The sequence below is a fragment of the Biomphalaria glabrata genome, chromosome 1, assembly GCF_947242115.1.
Source record: "Biomphalaria glabrata chromosome 1, xgBioGlab47.1, whole genome shotgun sequence".
Taxonomy (NCBI): Eukaryota; Metazoa; Mollusca; class Gastropoda; family Planorbidae; genus Biomphalaria; species Biomphalaria glabrata.
In genome coordinates, this window is record NC_074711.1 from 40,337,434 (window position 1) to 40,363,561 (window position 26,128).

Genomic DNA, 26,128 nt, shown 5'->3' on the forward strand with positions numbered 1-26,128 from the left:
GCACTGGGTTCAACAGTTCAGGACTGACTTCACACACTAGGCTCGTTGTGTCGGACTCGATCACAGACCAAGATCAAGACGCCAGTCGTCTCAACTGTACTTGACAGTACTCCGCACTGAACCGTCGTAATGCTCCGTACAGAACCACACCGCTGAACTGTGCTGTAGTCGACCGGACTGTAGTGAACCGGGCTCTGAACAGTCTTGACTGCGACACTGGCCTTCTGGAACCGGACAGAACGCCGCTCGACGTTTCTAGGTGGTCAGATGACTACAACTCTCGTGACGCTACTGAGCTCTGTTCACGACGTCGATCCTTCCCGAACCATCCTGTTGATACACGACTCGGCTGACCGTCGTAACTCGTCACGGTTGACCGCTGGTCTAACGCTGGCCTGGGGCGATTTGCGTCGTCTGACTACACTCACACCACTACCCCCATCTGTGCCACCACCAGGTTTATAACAATATATGTATATATGTATATATATGTATGTATGTATGTATGTATGTATGTATATATATATATATATATATATATATATATATATATATATATATATATATATATATATATATATATTCACTGCACTGCATGCACGTACTTTAATAATTGAACCCAGCCACTGGTAGAAATTTGTAACCTCTCTTGGCTACGCTCTGGGAATTATGTGACTGCATGTAGTTTGCTTTAGATTGTATATCGGAAAGGGAAGTTTTATCATCAAAATCATTTGTTGGGGGTTGTAAACTAAAAAATCTCTGGAGTTTTTACATGTTCAAAACCCAATTTAGCTACGCTCATAGAATTTGGTATAGTTTGATTTAGACTAATATTGAAGAGGGGGGTTATAACCTCGAAACTCTCTGTAGGGGGACTCAAAACCATCTTGAGGGGTTTTAAACTTAAAAAAAAAGCCATCTGGAGGAGGGGGGGGGTTAAACTCAAAACACCCTTTGGCTAGTATAATATTGGCTACACTCATAGAATTTAGAGTGTGTAATTTGCTTTTTCTTTAAATTTTAGAGGTATTTTTTTTAGCTTCGAACCCCACTGGAGGGGGGTTTACACTCTAACACCCCTTTGGCTACTCTCATAGAATTTTGAGTGCGTAATTTGCTTTTTTTTATATTTATATTTTAAAATCAAAACCCCCTGCCCTTGGCTGCGCTGGGGCAAATGATAGTTTAGTATTAAAATCTCACCTAAAATAAACAAAATCAAAGCAAAAAATCAGTTACTAAATTCATTTCGGGGAGGGGGAGTGTTGAAACCTCCTCCCCCCCCCCCCCGAGCTACTCCCATTATATATTATATATATGGGTCTAGATTTGGATTATAATAAATAATAAAATCGAATTAAATAAATTAAGGGGTGAAGGTCACGGTTAACGACAAATGTTGTCATATAGGTTCTAAAATTCTATCCAGATTTTCAAATTAGAAACATATCTGTTCAACTAGGAAAATACTTAGCTTTAAAAGTATACCAAATATATTATTTGTAAATTTGTCACATACCTCTATCAAAATAGATATTTAGTTATACGTTTATTTAACAAAATAAAAGTTAACATTTTACTGTTCTTCATAACTTAAGACATTTCTTTTTTACTAATATAAAACAAAATTAATAGCACAGCAACAAAAAACATTGATATGGGAGAAAAAAACTAGTATTAGCTTTACTGGTAACAACGGAAGTTTACATTGAACAATAATTCTTAGAGATACTATACATAGATAATAACTATCTAGATCTAGAGCTACCGGCATCTTTGTGTAGTGTAGGGATCTAGATTTAGATCGAAAACTTCTAGATCTAAATCTAGATAAGTTAAAAAATTTATGCAGAAACTCTTATTTAAAACTAGATCTAAGATAGCTCTATTATGTTTTTGTTAATAAAATAGGATATTGAACACAAAAAAAAACAACAATATAATATAAATTATAATATACTTTAAAATTTAAAAGTATGTGACTATGTTATATCATAATAATAATATGTTTAATGTATGTGATGTCATTGTTAATATTTAAAATAATAAATGACAATGTAAAATGATAATAATTAAATAAATAATTGATGTTTCAATTTCATGTTACACTATTATTTCACATCTGATCTGTCTTGTCTATCATTTAATATCAGCTAGATTTAGATTTTAGATCTAGATCTATCATCTTGATTATAATATTATTATCTATTACTAGAAATCTAGAGAGACTCATAGAGTAGAGTTCTTGACCACCATTTACAACTCTAGACCTAGCATAGCATGGTATGATGATTATGTATGTCTGATTATGATGATCATGACATTCATGATTATCTACTAATGATAATCTAGATTCTAGATTATTCTAGATTCTAGATCTATTCAATTAGTCTGACTGAGTTTCACTCTTCTGGTTCTCATTCTGAGTGTTCAGTCTAAGACTAAGTCTAATGAATTTCACTTGTATGGTGCAGATGATCTACTAATCTAATATTATATTATCATTCAGTGATTCATGATCATCTGAATCAAAAATTAAAATAGCTAATGCTGTCATTAATGTTACTAGATCTATATTCTATAGTCTATATCAGGGCTGGCGAGTGCCAATTAATTTCAATTTAAAAACAATGAAGATTGTTGCGTGCCCAGTAGGTCTACTAGTGACGCCGCTATATAAAAGATGTGCTACAGCCAGTAAGTCAACTGCATGTATAAAAACAGCTTAGTAACAATATTAAATTACTTGTTTATTCAAATTTATTATCCTGACCTACAGATTTGAAGTCTTCATCAGGTCAATCAGTGCGACTTCTGCTGCTGTGTGGTAGACGATAACAGTTTGATATCTGGTGTATACCGTGTATTCTTCAAAGTTACACACGTCGCACTTAGATCATCGGTCAAGCAACTTCTGGCATCTGATTTAATATAATTCATTGTAGAAAATAAAGATTCGCATGAATAAGTAGACGAGAAAATTGACAGAATGGATGTTGCTACTTTTATCAGAGAATTGAAAGTTTTAGGCAGGTCATTCCAAACTTGAAGAATCTCATTTTCTGCTAATATCTGAGGTTCTAATGATCCATTTAACCGTTCACGTTCAATGAATTCAAGTCGTATTCGTAAGTCAATAAATTTCTGTCTTCAAATTGCGCTGGGCTGAAACTCAACAAGTTGCATTTCAAAGTCGTGTAATCCCATCCAAGAAAACATGGTCATATCCAGAGTGTCAAAATCTACTGTATCTGGATATTTTATAAATTTGGAGGTGTACTCGAATTTTCGATATTGTTCAAAACACAGTGAAAATTGTTCAGCAGTTGTGTCAATTATCTCTAAAAACAATCTTTTCTGATAATCTTTGCGGTAATATCATGAACTTTTAAATCATCATAAAATTTCTTCAGTTTGTTAAAATATTTTAATTCTTCCTTCTCTATGTCACGTTTGTAAATCTTCAACTTTTTCTCAAATGCTGTCAAGATGTCAAATGCCTGATCGACAGATTTTCCGAAACTTTGCAACTTCGTATTAAGTTCATTTAAATGGGATGAAAAATCGGTAAAAAACATTAGTCTGATAAGCCAGTCAACATTTGTCAATTCTGAGCAATTTTGTTTGTTATCATCCATAAAGATTCGAATTTCATCAAACCGTTCCAGAACGTGACCTCTGCTTAGCCAACGTACGTTGTTGTACATTAATAAGCTAGAGTAACTGGACTGAACTTCATTTAGCAGCTGTTCAAATTTTCTCTTATTCAAAGCACGGGCAGTAATGAAGTTTACGCTTTTTGTTACACATTTCATAATGTCTTCAAGTTCGTTTAAGCCGTTTTTTGAACATAGGGCTTGTTGGTGCACAATGCAGTGTAATGTTATTAGTGGGTGTCCAACATGTCCTGTAAACAAAGTAACGAAACCTGCATCTTTTCCAGTCATACTTGTAGCACCATCAGTTGTAACAGAAACTATTTTTTTAGATCTACACCTGCATTTCTGAGTTCAGTCACAACAGTATGACATATATCTGCACCTGTTGTTGTCGTTGGTAAAGTTGCTAATTTTATTAGTTCTTCGTGTATTTCATTTCCTTTGCTATATTTGGCAATGATGGCCAGTCTAGCAGACGATGTCACATCAGTACTTTCATCAAGGCAAATAGAATAGGCTTGACATGCATTGAATTATATGGAATATGATCCACTAGCGCTTCTTCCATATTATTTACAGTTCTCGGAAATAATTGAACGTTATTAATTATGGTAATCTGAGATATCCGTGATTTTTCAAAAAAACAAATTTCTTAATATCATCGTCGTCGCAAGCCACACAAAATCGTTTTGCGTGCCACAGGTTCGCCAGCCTTGGTCTATATTATAAATTAAAAATCTATAATTCTAGATCTAATACTAAAATAAAAAGTTATTAGATCTAGAGAAGTCTAGGTCTAGAGAGTTTAGAACACTGATTTACTCTACAACTCAAGAAGGTAGCTAGATCTTTATAGTATAGATTTATTTTAAAAAAGAGAAAAATCTGAAACTACTGACCAGTATCACTTACCAGCATCACATGTAAAATCCTTGAACATAATATTTAGCAACATCATAGACCACTTAGTCAAACATAGTGTCCTTACTCCATACCAACATGGCTTTAGGAAATATAGATCATGTGAAACACAACTAATAGGACTAATTGATGATTTTTCAAAAGGTTTAGATGATAGTGAGCAAATAGATGCTATTTTACTAGATTTTTCCAGGGCTTTTGACAAAGTTCACCACCATAGTTTGCTTAAAAAATTAAAATATTTTGGCATCGATGGTCCATTGCATCAGTGGATTAAAGATTTTCTGATAGGGAGAGAACAAACTGTAATAATAAATGACTCAACACCAATAACAGTAAACTCAGGTGTACCTTAAGGAACAGTCTTAGGTCCACTACTATTTTTAATTTACATAAATGATTTACCAAACTGCATTGGTTCAGGAACAAAAGTCAGATGATTTGCAGATGATTGCATAATATATAGAACTATAAAAACAAACATAAGATACAGACATTTTACAAAGAGAATTGGAGGACAGAAATGTGAATCAAATTGGAGCATGTCTTTCCACCCAGAAAAATGTCAGTTATTAAGAGTAACAAAAAAACTAAAGCAAATTAATTCCACTTATCGTATTCATAGTGAACCATAAACACAGACTAAAAATGCAAAATACCTAAGAGTTATAATAAATGAAAAACTGTCATGGAATCCCCATATTGATGAAACTATCAAAAAATCAAACAAAGCTTTAGGGTTTATTAAACGAAATGTCTATAAATCAAATAAGAACATAAAACTAAAATGTTATTTAACCTTTAACCGTAGGCCAATAATAGAATATGCATCCTTTGTTTGGGACCCCTCAACTCAAGAAAACAAGAAACTGGAACAGACACAAAATAGAGCAGTGAGGTTCATAACAAACAAATATTCACATTTGACTAGATTAACACTTTTAGTAAAAATCACTAAATTGAGAAAGCCTTCAGGATAGACTTAAAAGTAAAATAGCAATTATATACATAAAACACTGAACCATAATCTTCAAATACAAAAACAAAATTAATTAAAATACTCAGAACGACATAAAGATTAATGCACAATCCTCGTTCCATATGCTAGGACAAATTAGTACAAATACTCCTTCTTCCCTAGCGCTATTAGAGCATGGAATGTGTTGCCTGAGCTAGCCAGAAAAACCAGTGACTTGAGAGAATTTAGGTCATTGGTTAATATGCATGACTAAATGCATGACACGTAGGACGTAACCATCTTCTTTTTTTAAAGTAACATCTGTATTACATAAGATAAGAAGATAGATCTTTTCTAGATTAGAATAAATAATATAAATGACTATCATTTTAGATCTAACTGTATCTAGATCTAGTCACTACATTTAGATCTAGTTTAGTGACTAGTTTAAGTCTAGATTCCTAAGTCCTTATCTTTCAATGAAGCCTTTTAAGGCAAAGGCTTCATTCAAAGAACAACTATTCTATCTTGACTATGCACAGTATGCAGCATGCCACTTGTGGGTGATGAATCAACTATATAGATCTAGTCATATTTCTAGAGATTTACTAGAGTCAGGGGTGTTGACTACTGTCGTTCATCACCTAGACCCTTATAGATCAAGAGACAAAAGCCTGGGCATTAGCTAGCTGCTATGCTTATGGTTGGCACACATAGCATTTGTCTCCTCTCTACACAGCCATTATTTCCAAAAGAATTGCAAATACCTGATACAGTTTGGGATTTGCAGGTTCTGTCAAGATGTTGAACTGTGTGCTGCAAACTACCTAAGGGTCACCAGATACTGATTTTTTTTTACTTCTGGTGTAGATCTTTATTGTTCTAGATCTAAACTAGTCTAGAATTTAGTATATATAATATATATATATATAGATTTAAGAAAGCATACATTTTTCTGTTTGTATCATCACTGCTACTTTTCCTAAAAAAAATATAGATTTTGATCTAGTCTCTACTATATATATATATATATATATATATATATATATATATATATATATATATATATATATATATATATATATATATATATATATATATATATATATATATATAGTCTACAGTGACTTATAAATTCAATTAGTACACTTAGGGCTAATTAAGCAGTATCTAGAGTCTGTCTATACATCTAAAGCCAGCATTCTTTTTCTGCTACATCCCTTTGATGATGATAAATGTTGTCTTAATCTGGAGGAAACAAATTGCCCTGATATATTATTCATGAATATAATATATTAATTGATTTTGACTTTTTTGATAGGTTGATGTGATACCTTGTTACCTAATGTATGAATATGTTGAAATGTTTTTTTAAAAAAAATGCAATATATAATAAATAATAATATAAAAAATAATAAATTGTTTTTTTAACATGTAACTCTGTTATAAAATATTTATAGTACATAGCGTTGTTGAAGTATTATTAAGTAAATTCCATTTGCTTTAAAGAAAAATTACTGTTTTGACTATTTAAAAAAAAACAACAACATTTAAATAATGACATCAAATGAGACCAGCAGTATGAAAGACAAAGTTTGATTTCATTATTTATATTTTATCTATATTTAATTTTTATCTTTATTCAAACTGAAAATCACTGTCAGGGGTTAGCTAAAATTCCAATATATATATATATATATATATTATATACATTGTGTCAGTGCTACAGCTAACTCTAAATTAAAATAAGGGAAGCAAAGCGTGTGTCTAGCACAATCTTATAAATATAAGCCCTTTGAATTTTCTTATTTATACCACATTAAAAATAATTTTTTTTTTTTAAACAGCCTAAAAAGCAGTAAAAATGGCTCTTCAGAAATTTAAATTTAAGTGGATTGAACATTTTAATTCAATATGGGTTGAAGAAGACTGTGAAAGTTTAACATTAAAAGATGATCTGGAAAGCTTGTACCAGCGTTTGGTTGCCAATAAAGAAATAGTTTGTATCCCACCTCAAGCAATTTTCCTGAAAGGCCCTACACTTCCAGATTTTAATCCCAGCCAGGAAGGATATAATCTTGATGAACAAGAACATCTACTGGACTCATTGCTCTCTAATCAACTTTTTTTGGCTGAAGTAGTCAGCAGTAACACACCATTTGCTCAGGTAACTGTTATTATACATTTTTTACAATAATTTATTTATTAAATTTATAGTTTGTTTAATATACATTTTTCATTTATTAAAATGTATAATTTACTTGATATACACACAAATGTAATCTATCACCATTATTGTTTTTATTGTCTTTTTTTGTTGTTGTTTTGTTTTATTTTATGGTGTTAATGTTTTCTAAAAAAAAAATTTTTTTTTTATCTTATAGATTTTAATGAAACGAGTATTAGTCCTCCAGCGAATGTATTATGCCATATCACAAAAATATCATGCCATTTTAGACAGCTCTACTGCACCGATAGTAGCAACATTGGATTTAAAAAAGATTCAAAGTCAAGAGCATGCTGAGCCTTTATCTCCTATGGGCAGTGATGCTCTTATCAAAATCTGTGTCAAGACAGGTCTTAGCATGCTTTTCTCCTTGTTTCGACAAAACTGGGCATTAGCTTCTTGTGCCGGACAGATATCTTACTGCAATGATGTCTTCATTACAGCCTTAGATGTAGTATCTTCATTACCACCTCTGTCTTTAGCAAATGAAAATAAATTAACATCATTAGGCAAGTACTATTGACATAAATTCACTATTGATAATTAACATTTTTTTTATAGTTAAAAAGATAATTATTTGATGTGGAATTTTTTAAAAATTATGTTTTGCTTTATCTGTTAACTTAGGAAGTGAATCCTTAAGTTCAGTAACAAAGTTCCTCCGTCTGGCTGCCACACCTCAATCAGGCGCTGACTTACAGGGGCAGCAGCTAGCTTCTCAACTCATGTTATCTATCGCCATGCAGCGAGGCTTGCTTCATCATCTGTTAGATTGGGTGGATCTAGCTCTGCGAGTCTCAGCTACTGCCCAGAGTGAAGCTAAGAAAGGCGTTGAAAATAAATATGGTCTCATAAATGGCACATTTTACAAAGCCTTGTTGGCTCAAATGATTGAAAAGACATGTAGTGTAAGCTATGTTATTATATTTTTTTTTTGCACCACTCATATAAGTTCAATTTTAGTTAAAAATAAACACAATAATCATGGTTTGATCCATAATAAATGTATTCAAATGTATATCCTTTCTCTTGATAGCTTAGACATGAAAAGGTACATGAAACTTAAACTGTAAAACTGCTGGCAAAGTAAAATCAATAATTACATTAAAAATCAAAATCATTTTGAACAAACAGGGGCAAGTTTTACCTGTGAGCTACAGTGATCATTTCAAAACAAAGTCCCTCACTAAAATGTTAGTCTCTAGCTTGTGATTATGAAATAAGATTTTATTATTGGGATTCTCTTAAGTGTATACAATGCCCTAATTAATGTGTGAAAACAAATTTTATTCTTACATTAGTTTGTAAATAATTTAGTTTAAATGTTTTTATGTTGTAAATAGGGAAATTCAGGAAGAATTTCAAGAACACCACTGACTGTCAACCAGGATGGAATGATACCGATGTTTGAAGCAGCCATGTTTCTTCTGGAAGAGGTATATTTGTCATCAAATGTAAATTGGTTAAGTATGTTTGTTTGTTTTTTTATACATATTTTTAAAGTTTATATATATATATATATATATATATATATATATATATATATATATATCTTTACATTTTTGTCAGTTACACTGTGCTGCAGATGAATACACAAACACTGGTACTGGACCCATAGATTACAATCCATCAAGTTCTGTAGCAGCAGGAAACAAGTCCAATCAGAGTATCCCAGCAAGTGTGTATGTATGGGGGAGTAACAGCAGTCATCAGCTAGCAGAAGGAAGCCAGGAAAAAATCTTAACGCCAAAGATGACCACTGTCTTTGCTGACTGTCAGCAGGTCATATAAACTTTTATACTTAGTAAATTTTTTGCTTTATTTTTTTTTAATACTTCATTGTAAAGAAAACTTTTTTTTTAACATTTAATCAATTAAATCTACATTTTCAATCCTATAATATGGAGATAAATATTACAATATTATTTGTCAATTATGTTTACTCAATCTGAAACATTGAGTTATTTAAATTACATTTCAATATATTTAATAAAAGTCATTTGTCTGCATCACTGATAGTTTTCTTTGACTTTGTGACTTTGTCAAGCATTAGTTACCTTTTCTTTTCCTCATACGTTGAATAGGTAGAGGCTGGTCAATTCTGCTCATTCCTCCTGCACCCAGATGGAAGTGTGAGTGCTTGTGGAAAGGGAAGCTATGGCCGCCTTGGACTAGGAGATTCCAACAATCAAACAATGCCTAGAAAATTAACATTTGATCCACCTGCAATCATAAAGAAAATCTCCTCATCCAAAGGCTCTGACGGACACACACTAGCTCTCACTACGGAGGGAGAGCTCTTCAGCTGGGGAGATGGTTGGTTATGTTTGTATTTGAGTAGAAGCAGAATCTATTGTCATTATTTTGCCTGTTTAAAAATGTTTTGTGTATGTAAGAACTAAACAGTGATGTATTCTCATATGTTTAAATCTCATCTTCTTGTTTTCTTGATAAAATACGTAAGACTACTTTGATTCCATTCAAAATAATGTAAAAAAAACAACAACTCACAAATTCACTTCTTCTAACATATTCACTTGCTTGCACTGTAAGTTATAAAAACAGTAAATTTGTTTGCTTTTGTTTAGCCTGCTTATGTGTAGGTAAAATATAATTACATCTACAAAGCTTATATCATTCACCCTGTCTGATGGAAACTTGTACATGTTATTTCTTCCACCTCCCATTCTTGGATCAAGTTAAAAAATTGAACAATTATTCATTGTTGATGACAACTCATGAATCAATAACAAAATTAACCAATTATTAATCAAGTAGTTTTAATTAATTAATTTGTTAGAAATTTACTAATCTAAGGGGAAACAAACCTTATTGTAGAGAATTATGTCATTTGCTAAAAATTTGAAACAAATAATAGGTAACTATAAAACTTTCTATTATTAAGTTCTCAGTGTATAACGTGTCTGCCTTCCATCATGGAGGAATTAGACCTCAAGTTTGAATTCAGACTTGAGCAACTTTTAAAAAACAAAATAGCTTTAGGAAAGGTCACACAGAAACCTCACCCTTCTACTGGTCCAATAAAGAAAAGTGCTTGGACCATAAGACTAAGACTGCTTTATTGATCCTTACGGAAATTTGTTGTGATTATAAGTATGCTATAAGTATGAAAGTTGCGCTAAAAAAAACAATTAATAAAAATGTTTCCAATCGCACACATTTTTTAAAAACTTAGTCTAGATCTATTAAGAATTTAATACATGATTGATTCAAATAATTGATGCAATTTCACTCAATATAAGTTGTTTTTTAAGTAATAATGCTATAAAACAAACCAAAGTATTTTCTTAGTTTAAGATTATATATATAATTATATTATATAATCATTTTAAATACATGTTTGACATGACTCTTTACAACAGGAGACTATGGAAAGCTTGGTCTTGGTGGGAACCACACCCAGAAAAGTCCTAAACTAATCCAAGGACCTTTAGCCCAAAAGGTACTGCATTGAGCACATTGCTTGTTACTGACAATACTTTCTTGTAATACCTTTTACTCATTTCTGTGCCCTGTCATAAAAATAGGATGAATTATTTTGTACTGCAATAGTTCAGTTATCAAAATCAGCTGAAGAAAACCTTTTATGGTCGTATTTTATATGTAGTTTAGATGCATACATTTTAAAAATGTTTCTAAGGTGGTGAAGACAATGTCAGCTGGTTACAGACATAGTGCAGCAGTTACAGTTGATGGTCAACTTTATACATGGGGAGAAGGAGATTATGGCAGACTAGGTAAAATCACATTTTGAACAGAGCTTTCTAAATAGATCATTATTAAAATGAAACAGCATGCACTTATCATGAAAATATGAGACTCAACTAATAGGTTTAATAAGATTTTAAAAGGCTCATATGGTAATCAGCAGAGAGATGCTAACATATTAGATTTATCTGAAGTAAGCTAACCTAATGCTCATAGAATTCTCTTTTGTTCACTAATGTTTCTATTTTACCTAAATATATGACCAACTGTATTAAATTTCAAGCAAAAGCTATACTATGTGAAAATAGCTGCATAATAAAACTTTTTACAAATTTATTTATTTGAGAATTACACTTTCCATCACAAATATATATTTGAATGTCTTGATAATTAAATAATACCATTTTAATATAAATCCCAATCACAGGCCATGGTGATAAAGCTTCTAGAAATGTACCCAAACAAGTCAAAGACATAGGGCCAGTGGGACAAGTGGCATGTGGAAGTTCTCACACACTTGCAGTATCACAAGATGGGAAAACTGTTTGGTCTTTTGGGGGTGGGGATAATGGTAAGCAAAGACTATTGGAACTGTCAATGTAGGCAGACATATTTGTTTTCATCACAAAGCTTCACATTTTAGAAAACCATATACATATATATTAATTTGGGTTGTAATTTTGTATGTAATTAATGTTTAAAATGTGAATATTGTCTTCAAATTTTACTTGTGTTGTTTATGTGATGTGGTGCTTTATTGACAAATCAGTTATCTGTGTAAAATTTAATCATAATACAATCATGTTTATAATTTTGGCAAGTCTAAACTTACATAAATAGTAAAGATAATATGCTTTAGAGCCAAAAAATTTGCAAAGGCTTCCTCAGATGACTGGTTTTTCATTGACTGACACATAAAATCAGATACATGGAATTAAACAAAAAAAAGTATTTATTTTGTAGGTAAACTAGGTCATGGAGATATGAATCGACAGACTAAGCCTGCTGTGATTGAAGCTTTTTGTGGCATGTATATACGTAAAGTGGCTTGTAGCAGTCAGGCATCGCTGGCTCTTACATCTACTGGACAGGTCATTATTGTAATTTAAATATATCAATTTTAAATTTACTCATTTAATTACCAAGTTAAATATTATAAGTTAGAATTAACTTACAGATTAATCTCAACTTGTCTTCAGGTGTATGCATGGGGGACAGGATCATGTCTTGGATTTGGTCTGGCTGATTTCACTGCTATGACTCCAAAGTTGATAGAAGACCTTCAAGGCACCAGAATAATGGACATAACCTGTGGCGATAGTCACTGTTTGGCTCTGTCCCATGGTTAGTGGTTACCATTTAGCTTTTTCTGAGTCTTTCATTGTTTCACACCATTAGTGAAATAATCTCACATTTGTAGTTGATGTCTAGTAGACAACTGTAATTAGTTTTAAGAGTACTGGGCATGTTATACCACAGATAATAAGATAATAACATGTTTTCCTTGGCATGTTATAACACAGATATTAATTTGTTTTCCTTGCAGATAATGAAGTATTTGCTTGGGGAAACAATGCAATGGGTCAGTGTGGACAGGGCCATGCACAGAGTCCTGTAACAAGACCTCGAAAAGTTATTGGCTTGGAAGGGGCTCACATTCAGCAGATCTCTGCTGGTACATCTCACAGTGTGGCCACAACAGCTCTTCCATATGACAGGTAAGTTGGATTTTTTTAATAAGATGCCATTGACAGTGAAAATAAGATATGATTTTTTTATAAATATTTTTAAAAAGAAAGCGTTGAACTTTGCACCATTTTAGTTTAGATAAAGTTGTTATTAACAGTTTTTGTTGTTGTTTTTTTAAAAATATATTTTGATGTACACTAATTATAATTTTTTTATTTAGAAATACATTTTACATTTAAATGTAATATATTATTATTTAAAGCTCTTTTGTAATAAATGGCAATTTTTTCTTATAGACAAGTTATTGCCTGGCACCGTCCTTTTTGTGTTGATCTTCAAGAATCAACATTTACAGTACTAAGTAGTTTCCTTGAACATTATTGTGATGGTTTTGACAATGCAGAGCCTCCTTCACCTTTTGCCAATAAACAGTAAGATATTAATATTTGCTCTGCCTTGCTTACATCAATAGCCACATGTAAAAATGTAAAAGTTAACACAGAGCTGCTTATTGTCATGTTATATGTGTTAGGTAATATTAATTTTCCTGCCTTTATAGAAAAACATCAGTTTCAGTGATTAAAATTTCTTTGAAATGTTGTTTTAAGGGGATTGGGTTTTAGCTTCTGGTTTATCCTTTTGGTGGAGATATTTATTAGAAATCTAACTACACATCTTTGGTTTTTTTGGTTATTAGCAATAATACAAAAAAAAAGGAGAGGGCATTGAACTCTTTCATTTTTTTAAGCTTTGATTATAAATTTAGTGGATTAGTTCATTGAAAAAAAATCTAAAATCAGCTATCACTTTTATATTAGTAGTAAAAAGTGTAACCTGATTTCTTTAGTAGTCAATCATGTTTGTTTTATTATTAGACTCAGTCTAATGTATTTCTACTTGCCTCATTGAAAACTGTCAAAGAACTGAATGGCTTTAGTTATTTTTAACCAAAGTTTAACTTGCTCTTGTTTTATTACTTATCAGGCAACATCAACAGTTTGTCCTGTTGTGTTTGAAGTTATTGTCCTCACATCTGTCCTTGGCTCTGACTTGTGGCCTTGGCAGTGAGGTGTTGGGAAATCAAACTAAACCACTTCGCATCCTGCTCTTTAGACTAGTGGATACCAACACCCCGGAGGAGATACAAAAAGTAAGTCATTCATTTTACAATTCTTTTTGCTTTATTGTGATTAGTCTTTGTGATATTGAATTGTGTGTAACCAATTACATATTGATTTAAACTTTTTTTTTTCAACTATAGACAGTGATAGATACTCTTTCAATTGGAGCTTCTTTGTTACTGCCACCATTGCGAGAGAGAATGGAGCTCTTGCACTCACTGCTTCCTCATGGACCTGACAGTTGGGAGTCTCTAACTAAAGGCCAAGTAGGTTTACTATAGTTTATTAATATTTTATTCTTGCAATGTATGCTTAGCTATTTATTGAGAAATAAGCAAAAATATTTTCACCATGCCTTTATATTAATAAAGATATTCCATGCATTTCTCTTCTGTCTATTTTACCACATTATTTTGGATGGTCGTGGGTGACATCAGGTCCATATTATAATGTTATATGTAGGCATTATCAAAATGCATTCTTTTACGTTCATACATCTCTCATAAATGAGGAAACAACTCTCGATGTAGCAGACACTAATAATATGTTTAATACATATAATAATGAGACCACATAGGAAATATAAAAATACTTGACAATGGTACTAATTTATTGACTGGTACAAATTTTAACTCTTTTATAGTAACTATATAGTGACTCTTACATAAACTTTCTCCAGTGATTATATTCAATGACTTCCATTTACTGACTGCTATCAAGTGACAGCATAACTCAAGGTTAAAAATGTTCACCTTCCTAAACATGATTCATGAACCACACTCATAATATCAAAATAGGTTATCTACTGTATGGCACCAACTTTGAGGTGGTGACTGTCTAGAATTACGGAAGTCTTTTTTTATACATGTATAATAAAAATTAAGTTTAAATACCTGTTTGTTTAGTTTTTTTTGTTGTTGTTTTTTTCAGTTTTTGTTTCACTTTATTAAACTTGAACTAATGTACCTTTTTTTTTTCTCATTTAATATTTTTAACAATTCAACTTTAGTCTATAAGCTTAACTTTCAAAAAAAAAAATACTCATTATAACTTAAGAAATAAATGTTCTGTAACCTTCAGAATTACATACTGTATTGTTGGTGTGTTTTACAAATCTTGATGCAGTCTTCTCTTAAATATTCCCTCAGCGAATGCAGTTGAGTATAATACTGACTAGCCTGCAGGACAATCAGCATATAGCTGCTTTATTAAGCTTATCTCACCAAAAGTTGGACATTTCACCTGCCACATCTGACACTGCAGGAACAGAGCTTTACTTGGCTGAACTTCTGATGAAAACTATTTTACGCAATCTGGCTGCACATACTGTAGGTATATTTCTAAGTATCCTTCTTGTTTCTTTTTTCATTAAGGATTTGCTGATTTAAGTTGTTTTTTTTCTTTTTCAGGAAAGACTTTTGAATGAGCTTAGCAATCACAACACACACTTTTCTGAGATTTGTGCAGAGTCATCTCCGCCTGCTAATCTCCATTATTTACTATCCTCTCTACAAAAACATCTCTTAGCTTATTGCTACAACAAATCAATGACAGATGCTAAGGTGAAAGGATACATTTGTTTTTACATTTGATCAGAATTTTTTTTCAAAGCTAGAGTTTTAAATGTGTATACTTCTATGCAGTTGTTTTTATCTTATTTTAAATCTTCTATCAACTATTTTTTTTTGTTTTTAGCTTCCACTGGTTGTTAAACATCTTCACCAACATCTTATTTTGTTGCTGCCAGTCTGTGGTGACATCATCACCCACACTTGTAATGTTATCTCCAGGCTAAATGGACATGAAGACATCATTGAGCAAGTTGAAGGTGAGATCTAGAATCCAATAGAAGCCTGTAAATTATCTTATCTTCGTATATATTACAGACATTACTTCAAAAAAGAATATAATTACATCCTACGCATTTTATGTGTCAATCTAGTCATGCATGTTAATCAATATATGATTAAAATCAATTTAAATTAGTAATAAAATGTATCATCAGTAAAGTAAAGTACTTTGTAATACTTCTAGTACTAAAAGAAACAAGAAATTATAAGTTTTCTTCACAGATTTGAGAACACTGGAAGCTAATATTATTTTCAATATTATCTAATGTTGTTTTTTTTCTCTTCAGATGTTGTATTACAGTCACCAGCAGGCAAGATGTTAACCCATGTACTAAATGCTGTCCTAGTTCTGCCCTTACCTCTAGTCATGCCAGTCTTGCATCATATTTTAACATTGCTGCCTCAGCTAGACAGACTTTGTAAACTCTTGCCATCAGCCTCCTACTTGGAAGAGTCTGAGCTGGAAATGAAAAAAGGTATAATAGGGGAAAGCACTTTCAAGTGCTTTTATTGAAGAAAATCAATTTATTTGTGCTGACATGTGAAACATACTAGACATTTGTTTTTAAAGTATCTCCTGTTTTTATGCAGATGAAAATGATGTGCCGGTCCATCAGAAACCTTGGTCATGGTTGATTGACTTAGAGAGAACATGTGGCCTTGTGGTAGGAAGCTGCATTGGTGGCATGCTTCATGGACCCCCATTGGCCCAGTGTGAAATGAACTGTGAACAGTGGCTCAACTCATTGCTCTTCAGCAACGGCCTACAAGCCACCATACCTTTGAGTAAGTTAATTAAAAACTACAATCGATTTTTATTGTCTAAAAACTGTGATTGTCAGATTTGTCACATTACAAATTATTTACTTTTTCTAAAAATCTTTTTTATATTGAAAAGTGTTATTGCTATCTTATGAAATTCGGATTAACTGTTTTGTAATATTGATAATTCTGTTTCACAGAGAAAATTAGTTCCCTTATTTGTGAGATGAGTTTAGAAAGTTCAGAGTCCTTGTCAAGTCTATGTAAAAACTCTAGTATGGATAGTGAAACTGGGTCTCTACTGGATCTGGCTTTGGGAGTTCCAAATGACACCAATAACCTTCTTTTGACAATGATGCTGGAATTCGCTCTTCAACAAGGTGAGACTTGATCTTTTTATGTAAAGGAATTTCTATATTTCAATTTAGGTATGATTGATACAAGCTGTGTCAAAGTAACAACATATCTAGCATTTACTTGGGACACCATCATAGTGTTATTTGTAACCTTCTTATTGTGAAAATTCCTTTAATAGAAACAGCGGTGAAGTTTAGTTTGCTCAAGAAAATTAATAGGTCACAGATGTATTCTTGTTAACAAGAAGAGGAAAAAATATTATAACATATGAATAATCCATATATGAATAATCATCCTATTTTCCATGGTTTATTTCAGATTTAAACACATGTGAACTCAAAGAAGAAAGATGGCTGGAATTAGTTACCAGATTTTTCTTGGCAGCAATGCTGAGACACTGTCATCTTTGGAAGCACATTCAAGAGCATGATTGGTATGAAACTATTTAACATTATTATTTGAAAAATGATTCTTTCATTTGATGGAATAGGTTTATTCATTATTTTTTTATTTGGCTAGTTTATTAGCAATGTAAACAGTCAGTATAAAAGCAACAATGTTTATAATAACATGCAGTGCTATCAAAATGATATATATTTCTCTTCAGATTTCCTTTTTAAAATGTGTATTATCAACTAAATTACTTATAATACTTGAGTAGATTTAAAATAACAAGATTATCTCTTTGTTTCCTTTTGCCTGTTGTAAGTTTCTTGACTGTGTTCTTAACTAGGCAGAACAAGACTTGTCTACTTATCTAGTCTCTAAACAGACACATCTTAACATTAGTTTACAATGTTACAGTATGATAGGGCGCTTAATCATAAAAAGAGAAATCTTAATCTCTCTCTCTTTATTATGGAACACATTTACTTCATAGTCTATGTTTTACTATCATTCTTGACAATTAGTAGAATCAAACTTAAAAATGTGCAGTTTTGAAGGTCACTGTACCCTATCCAATTTTTCTCTAGGCAATCGAACCTGTACTGTCATTTATTTAAATTAAATTGAATAAAATAAAACATTTTCTTGGCTACTCATTATTACATTATTGTATGATTTTTGAAAATGAAATAACAAAGTTTCTAATTAACTTAATAAAGACATTGATGTTTATGAATAATTATACATTTCACTTGCCATTCAATATCTTCACTGATCATATATTGTTTAGACCTAAGAATAATAATTTAGATAAAAGGTAGCACTACCCTTTTTTTTCAAACTACAAACATTTCGTTTGTTTGAAGGCCTGTAAAACAGCTGGAAGCCATTTTCTTGATGGTTTACAAGGTTCGCTCTGTTCTTGTGTCCTTCCGTTCACGAAATCAAGAAGAAGATTCTGATAAAACTCTTGTAGGCCAGCATTCCACAGAAACCAAATTAGAAGCGCCTCATAATGATGCAAGAGAGGAAGAGCTGACCTCAGAAAGCCCTGAACATTCCAGAGTAGAAAATCTAGAAGAGACTGTGGACCATGATTCAGACCATGAACACCATGACACTGATGGTAAGAACCTGGTTTTTTATTTTGGTTAAAGTTAAATATTTCCACAATCAGCTAAATGCTTGGGATTGTAAAATAGTAAAATTTATTTTGGATCATAATCTCAAAACTGAAATTAAATGTCTTTGGGACTCAAAAAAGTTTTTTTAAAGCCTGAAGTATAACAAATACTCTTTAATTGTAAGTAAGGAATGTCTAATGTTTAGTAGTTGACAAAGTTCATTTGATCTCATACTAAAATTGAATGCAAATTCTACTCAGTTTTGATTTGATGAAAGCCATTTTGAATGAATAAATGAAATGATTATTTCTGTTGATTCAAGCGGATGAAGAACAACAGTCACCATCCAGAGTGACTCCCCAGGAAAAAAAGAATGAGTTTACTTATGAAGAAATGTGCTACAAATATTTAGAAAAATGTCTATTTTTGCTGCTGTGTGTAAGACCACCACTGTCAGGTAAAAAAGGCTTATCCTGTCATACTAGTTACTTGCAATTCAAATATTATTATTCTGTAACATGTGATGTTGCTTATTCAGGCTGTCTTGAAGTCAACTATGGATGACTGTTGGATTTCAACCAATTACTCTGCAAGCGTTTGGGTGTAGATGTCCGGGTGTATTCCGTGTAGTTGAACAACAATACAGACAGGAACAATTAACATCAGTTTTAACGAGTGAAGAGATGTAGTCAACACTGATGAACAATTTCACATGGATTTATTCTAATAAAAGGCCACAGTAGAAGTCTCTGTCACTAAACACGTCGTTACCTTGGAGTATTCTATCGCTAACTGATTTTCCGGTCTCTAACCCAACATATCCCAAACGTCACTAGTCCCGTTCAATATGCGTCTTCTATGGTGCGTCGCTAAATAACTAACCTATATAAATAAGGTGTCTAACAGATTCCTTGAAGTCAACTATGGATGACTGTTGGATTTCAACCAATTACTCTGCAAGCGTTTGGGTGTAGATGTTCGGGTGTATTCCGTGTAGTTGAACAACAATACAGACAGGAACAATTAACATCAGTTTTAACGAGTGAAGAGATGTAGTCAACACTGATGAACAATTTCACATGGATTTATTCTAATAAAAGGCCACAGTAGAAGTCTCTGTCACTAAACACGTCGTTACCTTGGAGTATTCTATCGCTAACTGATTTTCCGGTCTCTAACCCAACATATCCCAAACGTCACTAGTCCCGTTCAATATGCGTCTTCTATGGTGCGTCGCTAAATAACTAACCTATATAAATAAGGTGTCTAACAAACATTAATACAAAGCGCAGATACACCCTTACAGATTTTTAATCTATAAAACTCATCTGATGCATTTTTTTTGCTAGTGTTCCGTTTCAAGGAATCTACAAGGTTAAGAATGGCAACATAAGAAAATATTTTATGAAATGGAAATGCTCTTTGAATGATTTGTGATCTAACAGATAACATAAAAATCATTTAAATAACAACTTCCATCATTTACAAGATTTATAGATAGGCATCTTTTACAAACAAACCAAAATGATAAGAACAAAGAGTTGATCTCTTCTGAGCTGAACATTTTAGGAATTCCTTACCATTGTCTTTGAGACAGATCAAGTTTTTGTTTTTGTTTCAAGAAGAAACATTAGTTTGTAGCAATGTTAAATACTGTTGTTTTATATATAATTATTTTATTTACACAAGCCATTGAGACAAATGAGTGATTTTGCACTTTATAAATTAATGTATTCTGTTCACTTTAATAACAAACTAGTCATGTAGGTTTCAAACCAAAGGATAATGGAAAAAAAAATAAAGATGCCATTTTTTAATTCATCATACTACATTTCTAAACAGCAACAAAAAAAATAATAATATAATAAGGAAACTATTTTTTAAGTTGATTTATGCCTGCCCACTCCCTCCCCACCCCAACGCCCCCTTAAAAACCACATTTACTAAAAGATGTTTTATTTTTTTAAAATAAATTTCATTGTATTATTTTGTTTTTGTTTTTTTTAACAATAATGCTTTTTTTCCCCTTTATAACAATAATAACAGGAGATTCCAATGAGTTTCTTCAAAACAGCACAAGAAAAACTCAGCAAATTGAAGGCTAGTAAAAAATTTACTTTTTTGTAAAGCAGTATGAATAGTATGACCTAAATGGTTTTACCACTTCAGCCTTTATTTACTCTGGAAAGATGCTGATGCACCACTGCAGACTCTTGACAATAACTTATCATTTTTTCACTTCCCACTGATAAAGGAATATGAATAGGTGTTAATGATCTTGTAATATTATGAGAACTATGGGTTAGGATGCTACCAGGAATACCTTTTAAAAGATGGCAGATTGTGAAGATTCAATTAGCCAACATTTTCTTCTGTAAATACTAGATGTGTATAGCTTTTTTTTTTCAAAGAATTGTTCAAATGAGTGTGCCAACTCCATAGATTATAAGGCCAGTACTTGAAATTAAGTGTTGAAGACATTTTGTTTCTGTTGCAAAGACAAGTATATATGTTTTGTTAACTAGACATTTTGCTTTTTTTTTTTTTTTTTTTTTTTTTTTTTTTTTTTTTTATAGAAATTTTTACATTTTATTTTTATTTAGTTAAACTGGAAAAAGAAGCAATTGGGTTAGGAGGCATTTTCTTAAATCTTTAGTTGTACCATTTGAGCTATTTTCTTTGCCATTGCTGAGCAGATTGTATTTTACTGTTTATCTCTTAGATTCAGAAATTATCTTTATGAACTGATTATTTTTAGGTAGTTCTGAAGTTTCTGATATTTCGGAGATGTCACCACGTCGCACCATCACAAGACAAGGAAGCCTCCCAGATATTTCTTCTGATATTCAGGTTAGTCTGATTTGAGTTTGTACAAATTAGTATTATCTAATTACATTTTTTAAAAGATGTAGATATTATGTTTAAGAATGTTTCATAATGCCAACAGTATGGTAGTTAGCCCCTAAAAATGTGGTCATTTCAGCATACCATTAATATGATACATAGCAATAATAATGTGGTTATTTCATCATACCAGCAATATGATAGGTAGCCCCTAAAAATGTGGTTATTTTATTTTTATCAGATAGGTCCTAATCACACAAAAATTCCAATAAGGATCAATAAAACATAGTCTAAAATGTGGTAATTTCATCGTTGTGATAGGGTAGCCATCTGATGAGCAATTTACTAGGTACATTTTGTAGGTATCCAGCACATAATGTCTGCAAAAACTCAAATGTTTCTTAACCCATATTAACAATTTGGTATTCCTGATTTACTTTTCCAATTTTTTAAAACTTAAATCAATTCTGATAGAGAGTTTTAGCTGTATATGTAAAAGAATTTTTTTTTTAAATTTTGTCAGGATGATCACACAGCAGGATTCCGAGATGGAATAGGAACACCAACACTGAACTCACTTAACCCAAGACACCAACTTGGTATGTATTGTCATTACTTTGGCATTTTCTTAAGGGTTTGTTTAATTTCCTATAGATTTGTTGAGTTTCCTAGGGGTTTGTTGGGTTTCCTAAGGGTTTGTTGGATTTCCGTAAAAGGTGTAAATTTTTTTTTTGTTAGGTCCAAACTTAAACTCTCTTCAAAAAGTTAAGGAAATGTTGCGCAGGCTACGATGGCGACAAGAGAGAATAAATGCAATTGGTTCAGGTCAGGGATGGAATCGAAATGAGCCCTGCAGCCTCCCAGAAAATCGTATAGTTACTGACTTGATGCAGTTTGTTTGTGGGGAACAGAAAAACAATTACATAGATAACTTGGATGTAGAGGAGCTTATCAAGGCAATGGAATTACAACAGGAGAGGGCAGAGGTATGTTGACATTTTTTTTGCTAAATATCTTTGAAGAGTTTTAAGGGAGTTAATAACCTGGAAAACATACAAGTTAAATTCTAAAGAAAAGTTTTTGAAGTTAATTTATAAAATCTTATATTACAACATTCTGTTATAAGTTGTGCCATAACATACTACATTATAATAAGTTATATTTTAATTTATGTTATAAAATAATTTATTATTATAGTCATATTATATCATAATAAATTATCTTATTTTTTGAAGGTATATTTTAATATAGCATTCTAATAAGTAATGTTAAAATGTTACTCTATTGACACGACCTTTATACATACATTTAAGCTGTTTTTGTTGTTATATAACAGTCACGCCTTTATGCTTTGAATCAAATCATTGAACTTCTAACAACTGGGAAAGAAAAAGATGATGAGCCCAAAACCAACAGTTCACCAAATACAACACTGCTTAATTCTGTACATCTTCAACTTCTTGCTGGCTGCTTTGGCCTACTGGTGCTGAGGTCAGAGTACACAAGTGTCTCCAATCAGCTCTATCATTACCAGGTAAAGCACATTGAAACAAAGTGTCACAAATCATGTTTGTAAGTTTAGGTCTACTTTTTTAGATCCCCCTTTAAATTTGTGTTACTGTTCTTTAGGTTTTAAGAAACGGACAATGCATAGCATGAGAGGTTGTGATATCATGGTCAACAAGTTCTCCTGAAGAGTAAATGGTTTGCAGATGCTTTTTAATCTAGGGATGGGCATATTTTGTATTTCTGGAGAACTGTATTTGAGTGTGGGAGAGAAAGCTTTTATTTGAGAATTGAGAGGTTGTTTTTTTTAGTTTCGGAATGCACTGTGTGACTATTTTCTATTACTGTTGATGGATTGATCTTATTGATATACTCTATACATATTCTAAATCAATTTAGTTGAAATACAAATCTCGACTATTCACAAGCTGTTTCTTTGTCTGCTAAGAGTGACAGAACCAGAGATCTCAATGAAGAGATCATTCTGTAAGCAAAAGATTGGTCTTGGGTTTGTAAGTTAACTCACCAGTGATCAAACACCCTCCCCCCCCCCCCCCCCAGACAGACGCTGTTCAAGCAACCCAAAGGAACAGATATAGTGATAGTTTGTAACACATTGAGTGTCATTGTTGTATGTTTAAATAGATATTGAGCTCATGGTCACAGAGTGTTGTTGAATGTTTGGTTTGATTGTTTACTCAGGATGGCATCAAGGCAGCCTCAGCCCAGACGCAGCAAGAAATTCAGTTAGTAGTGCATCAGATTTATGAAGTGTTGGTAATCTCATTGATTGACATGATGAAAATGGACAACATTGGACAATGTAAGTTTCTGTCTATCTGAAAATCTTTGAGAAAATTAGCTCTAAGTCAACATTCTGTATAAGGCAAATAACAAAAAGTGTCTTCCTACTTTCTTAGTCAGAATTTTCTCTTTCAAGTACAATGATTTCTGTTCAACAGTTACCAAGAAACATTTGATGCTGTCCTCAATATTAGCCTTGAGTGTGAAGTACAAACCAGTGGATGTGTCTCTAACAGTGTCTTGTGGTCTGCCTCCAGTTCTGCTTGAGCTGTGTGGCTCCAACACAATCAATAGCTCTCACACACTTCCTCCAGTGACAAGTTTATTGGAGCCCTCACATTTGTCTACAATACTGTCTGTATCCAGCCTTAGACTTTTGCAGATTATTGCAGTCACTGTAGGGTTGGTATAAAGTTTATATTGCGACTTGATACAATCTAAGATATTTTGTTAACATTCACACATTTCTTATGCAAAATAAACAAATAAGGCCAATGATATATAATTTCTATTGCAGGACATTTGCTGATCGATTGAGTGGTGGTGTGGTACAGTCAGTCATAGAGCTGCTCTGGAAACAGCTTGATGAACTTCTTCAGCACAAGTCTATTCCATCGACAGAAGCTCAGTCCTTAAGTAACTACCTTTTTTTTTGAGCTTTTCAAACATTGACAGTATTATATGGTTTTTAAAGTAAATTCATTTGTTAAAAAAAGGTGATTGGCCTTTTTGCTGACCATTGGGTATAGAGCTTTACATCATTCGCCACCATAGATCAAAAGGTCTGAAAGGGGTTCATTTACTTATTTATTGTAATGTTTATACTACAGCTTATTCAAATATTTGTTTAATAATGGCATTATAAACAAATGTCTTTGGTATGACCATTGTAATTCTGCTGATAGTTTTCTTTGAAACTGTTTCAGCTGATTTGAAACAAGTAAATTTATCATCAGTGGCTGACTTGTTAGTGTTTTTACGTCATGTGATGGCAACTAAAGGAGCACAGAGGAGATTGACAGAGTGGAGATGGGTGAAATGTTTGATTCATCTAGCTTGTGGACAAGATGGAGAGGGTAATCAGTTTTAAAATGAGAACAGTTAGTCAAGAAAACTTTTATAGTTTCAAGATATACGTGGTTGTAAATCAAAGTGAATGTCCACATTTAAAAAACAAATACATTTTTCAATCTGTTTGATATTATCCATCCATTTAAGCATTCTAGTACTTTAATCCATAAGTTTTATTTTGTTCATGAATTTATGGTATCAAACAACAATTTATTAGGAAGTTACAAAAAAAGTTTCAAATAGATGTTTTAGAATGTTTATAGAGGCTGTTTGGTTGAATGAAAAAATGACAAAAAAATAATAATTTGAACTATACAGTCTAGCAAAAAGCTTTTTTTTTTTTTAAAGAATGACTTTTAAAAATTTTTTGCTTTAAAATTATATTTTACATTAATCAACAAAATATAAATATATTTTACTGATTTTTATTCATATGTTGATTAAAAAAAAAAAGATCAATGCAAATGTTGTTTAGCCAAGAATCTTCTTTTGGCTTAATATAGCTATTACATTACTAATTTTTTCCTTCTTGATGCTTGAATTTTAGTGCATGAAATACAGGATTTTTTTTTCTGGAGTTTGTACTTTCATAAACCAAATGTGTTTGAATGAAACTATTGATGGTCTCTAATTCTCAGCATCTAACCAAAAAAAAAAAACTTATATAAATACATAGGGTGAATGAGATCTCAAAGACTGAATAAATTCCTAACTACTTTGGTTCTTTCTATTTAGTAGACTATAATATAGACTATAACGTGGATGTTTTTTACAGTAATTGAAATAAAAAAAATATATTCATCATACCCAATTTTCTGTTGTCTTGTTCCAGGCCACTTCTGTTTTGACAGCCTGCGTGTGCGTATACTTGCTCTCCAGCTCTTGGGTACTGTGTTACCTGCCCTTGATGCACAACAGGATGCAGAGTACAAGACAAAGGTTGTTATTTTAGTAGACATATACTTGTTTCCAGGGCTTTTATGTGATGGTATGCACTGGTACAGCGTACCGGCACCTTTTTGAAAAAATTATTACTTTTCTTATATTTCAACGTATATTATTAATTTTTAATAGTTAAAAGTTAGGCAATCAACTACTGAGTACCGGCACCTATTT

General features: G+C 32.1%; 1 protein-coding gene across 1 annotated transcript in view; it reads left to right on the plus strand.

Annotated features, from left to right (window-relative positions):
* The first annotated feature begins 1,744 nt into the window (after positions 1–1,744).
* The window catches only part of LOC106067091 (probable E3 ubiquitin-protein ligase HERC1), a 67,646-nt gene continuing 43,262 nt past the window's right edge, over positions 1,745–26,128 (plus strand). Inside the window, exons 1-35 of the mRNA XM_056036523.1 lie at positions 1,745–1,977; positions 7,389–7,708; positions 7,926–8,281; positions 8,400–8,676; positions 9,112–9,204; positions 9,338–9,550; positions 9,853–10,084; positions 11,152–11,231; positions 11,430–11,526; positions 11,925–12,068; positions 12,461–12,588; positions 12,697–12,841; positions 13,044–13,215; positions 13,483–13,617; positions 14,171–14,336; positions 14,448–14,573; positions 15,456–15,635; positions 15,717–15,869; positions 16,003–16,135; positions 16,445–16,633; positions 16,749–16,943; positions 17,120–17,299; positions 17,595–17,709; positions 18,530–18,789; positions 19,110–19,244; positions 20,834–20,887; positions 21,558–21,637; positions 22,155–22,230; positions 22,370–22,617; positions 22,968–23,165; positions 23,840–23,960; positions 24,100–24,343; positions 24,459–24,577; positions 24,868–25,017; positions 25,845–25,951. Of these exons, the coding sequence (XP_055892498.1) occupies positions 7,406–7,708; positions 7,926–8,281; positions 8,400–8,676; positions 9,112–9,204; positions 9,338–9,550; positions 9,853–10,084; positions 11,152–11,231; positions 11,430–11,526; positions 11,925–12,068; positions 12,461–12,588; positions 12,697–12,841; positions 13,044–13,215; positions 13,483–13,617; positions 14,171–14,336; positions 14,448–14,573; positions 15,456–15,635; positions 15,717–15,869; positions 16,003–16,135; positions 16,445–16,633; positions 16,749–16,943; positions 17,120–17,299; positions 17,595–17,709; positions 18,530–18,789; positions 19,110–19,244; positions 20,834–20,887; positions 21,558–21,637; positions 22,155–22,230; positions 22,370–22,617; positions 22,968–23,165; positions 23,840–23,960; positions 24,100–24,343; positions 24,459–24,577; positions 24,868–25,017; positions 25,845–25,951 (5,604 nt within the window). The 5' untranslated portion in view covers positions 1,745–1,977; positions 7,389–7,405. The remainder of the gene's footprint in view (positions 1,978–7,388; positions 7,709–7,925; positions 8,282–8,399; positions 8,677–9,111; positions 9,205–9,337; positions 9,551–9,852; positions 10,085–11,151; positions 11,232–11,429; positions 11,527–11,924; positions 12,069–12,460; positions 12,589–12,696; positions 12,842–13,043; positions 13,216–13,482; positions 13,618–14,170; positions 14,337–14,447; positions 14,574–15,455; positions 15,636–15,716; positions 15,870–16,002; positions 16,136–16,444; positions 16,634–16,748; positions 16,944–17,119; positions 17,300–17,594; positions 17,710–18,529; positions 18,790–19,109; positions 19,245–20,833; positions 20,888–21,557; positions 21,638–22,154; positions 22,231–22,369; positions 22,618–22,967; positions 23,166–23,839; positions 23,961–24,099; positions 24,344–24,458; positions 24,578–24,867; positions 25,018–25,844; positions 25,952–26,128) is intronic.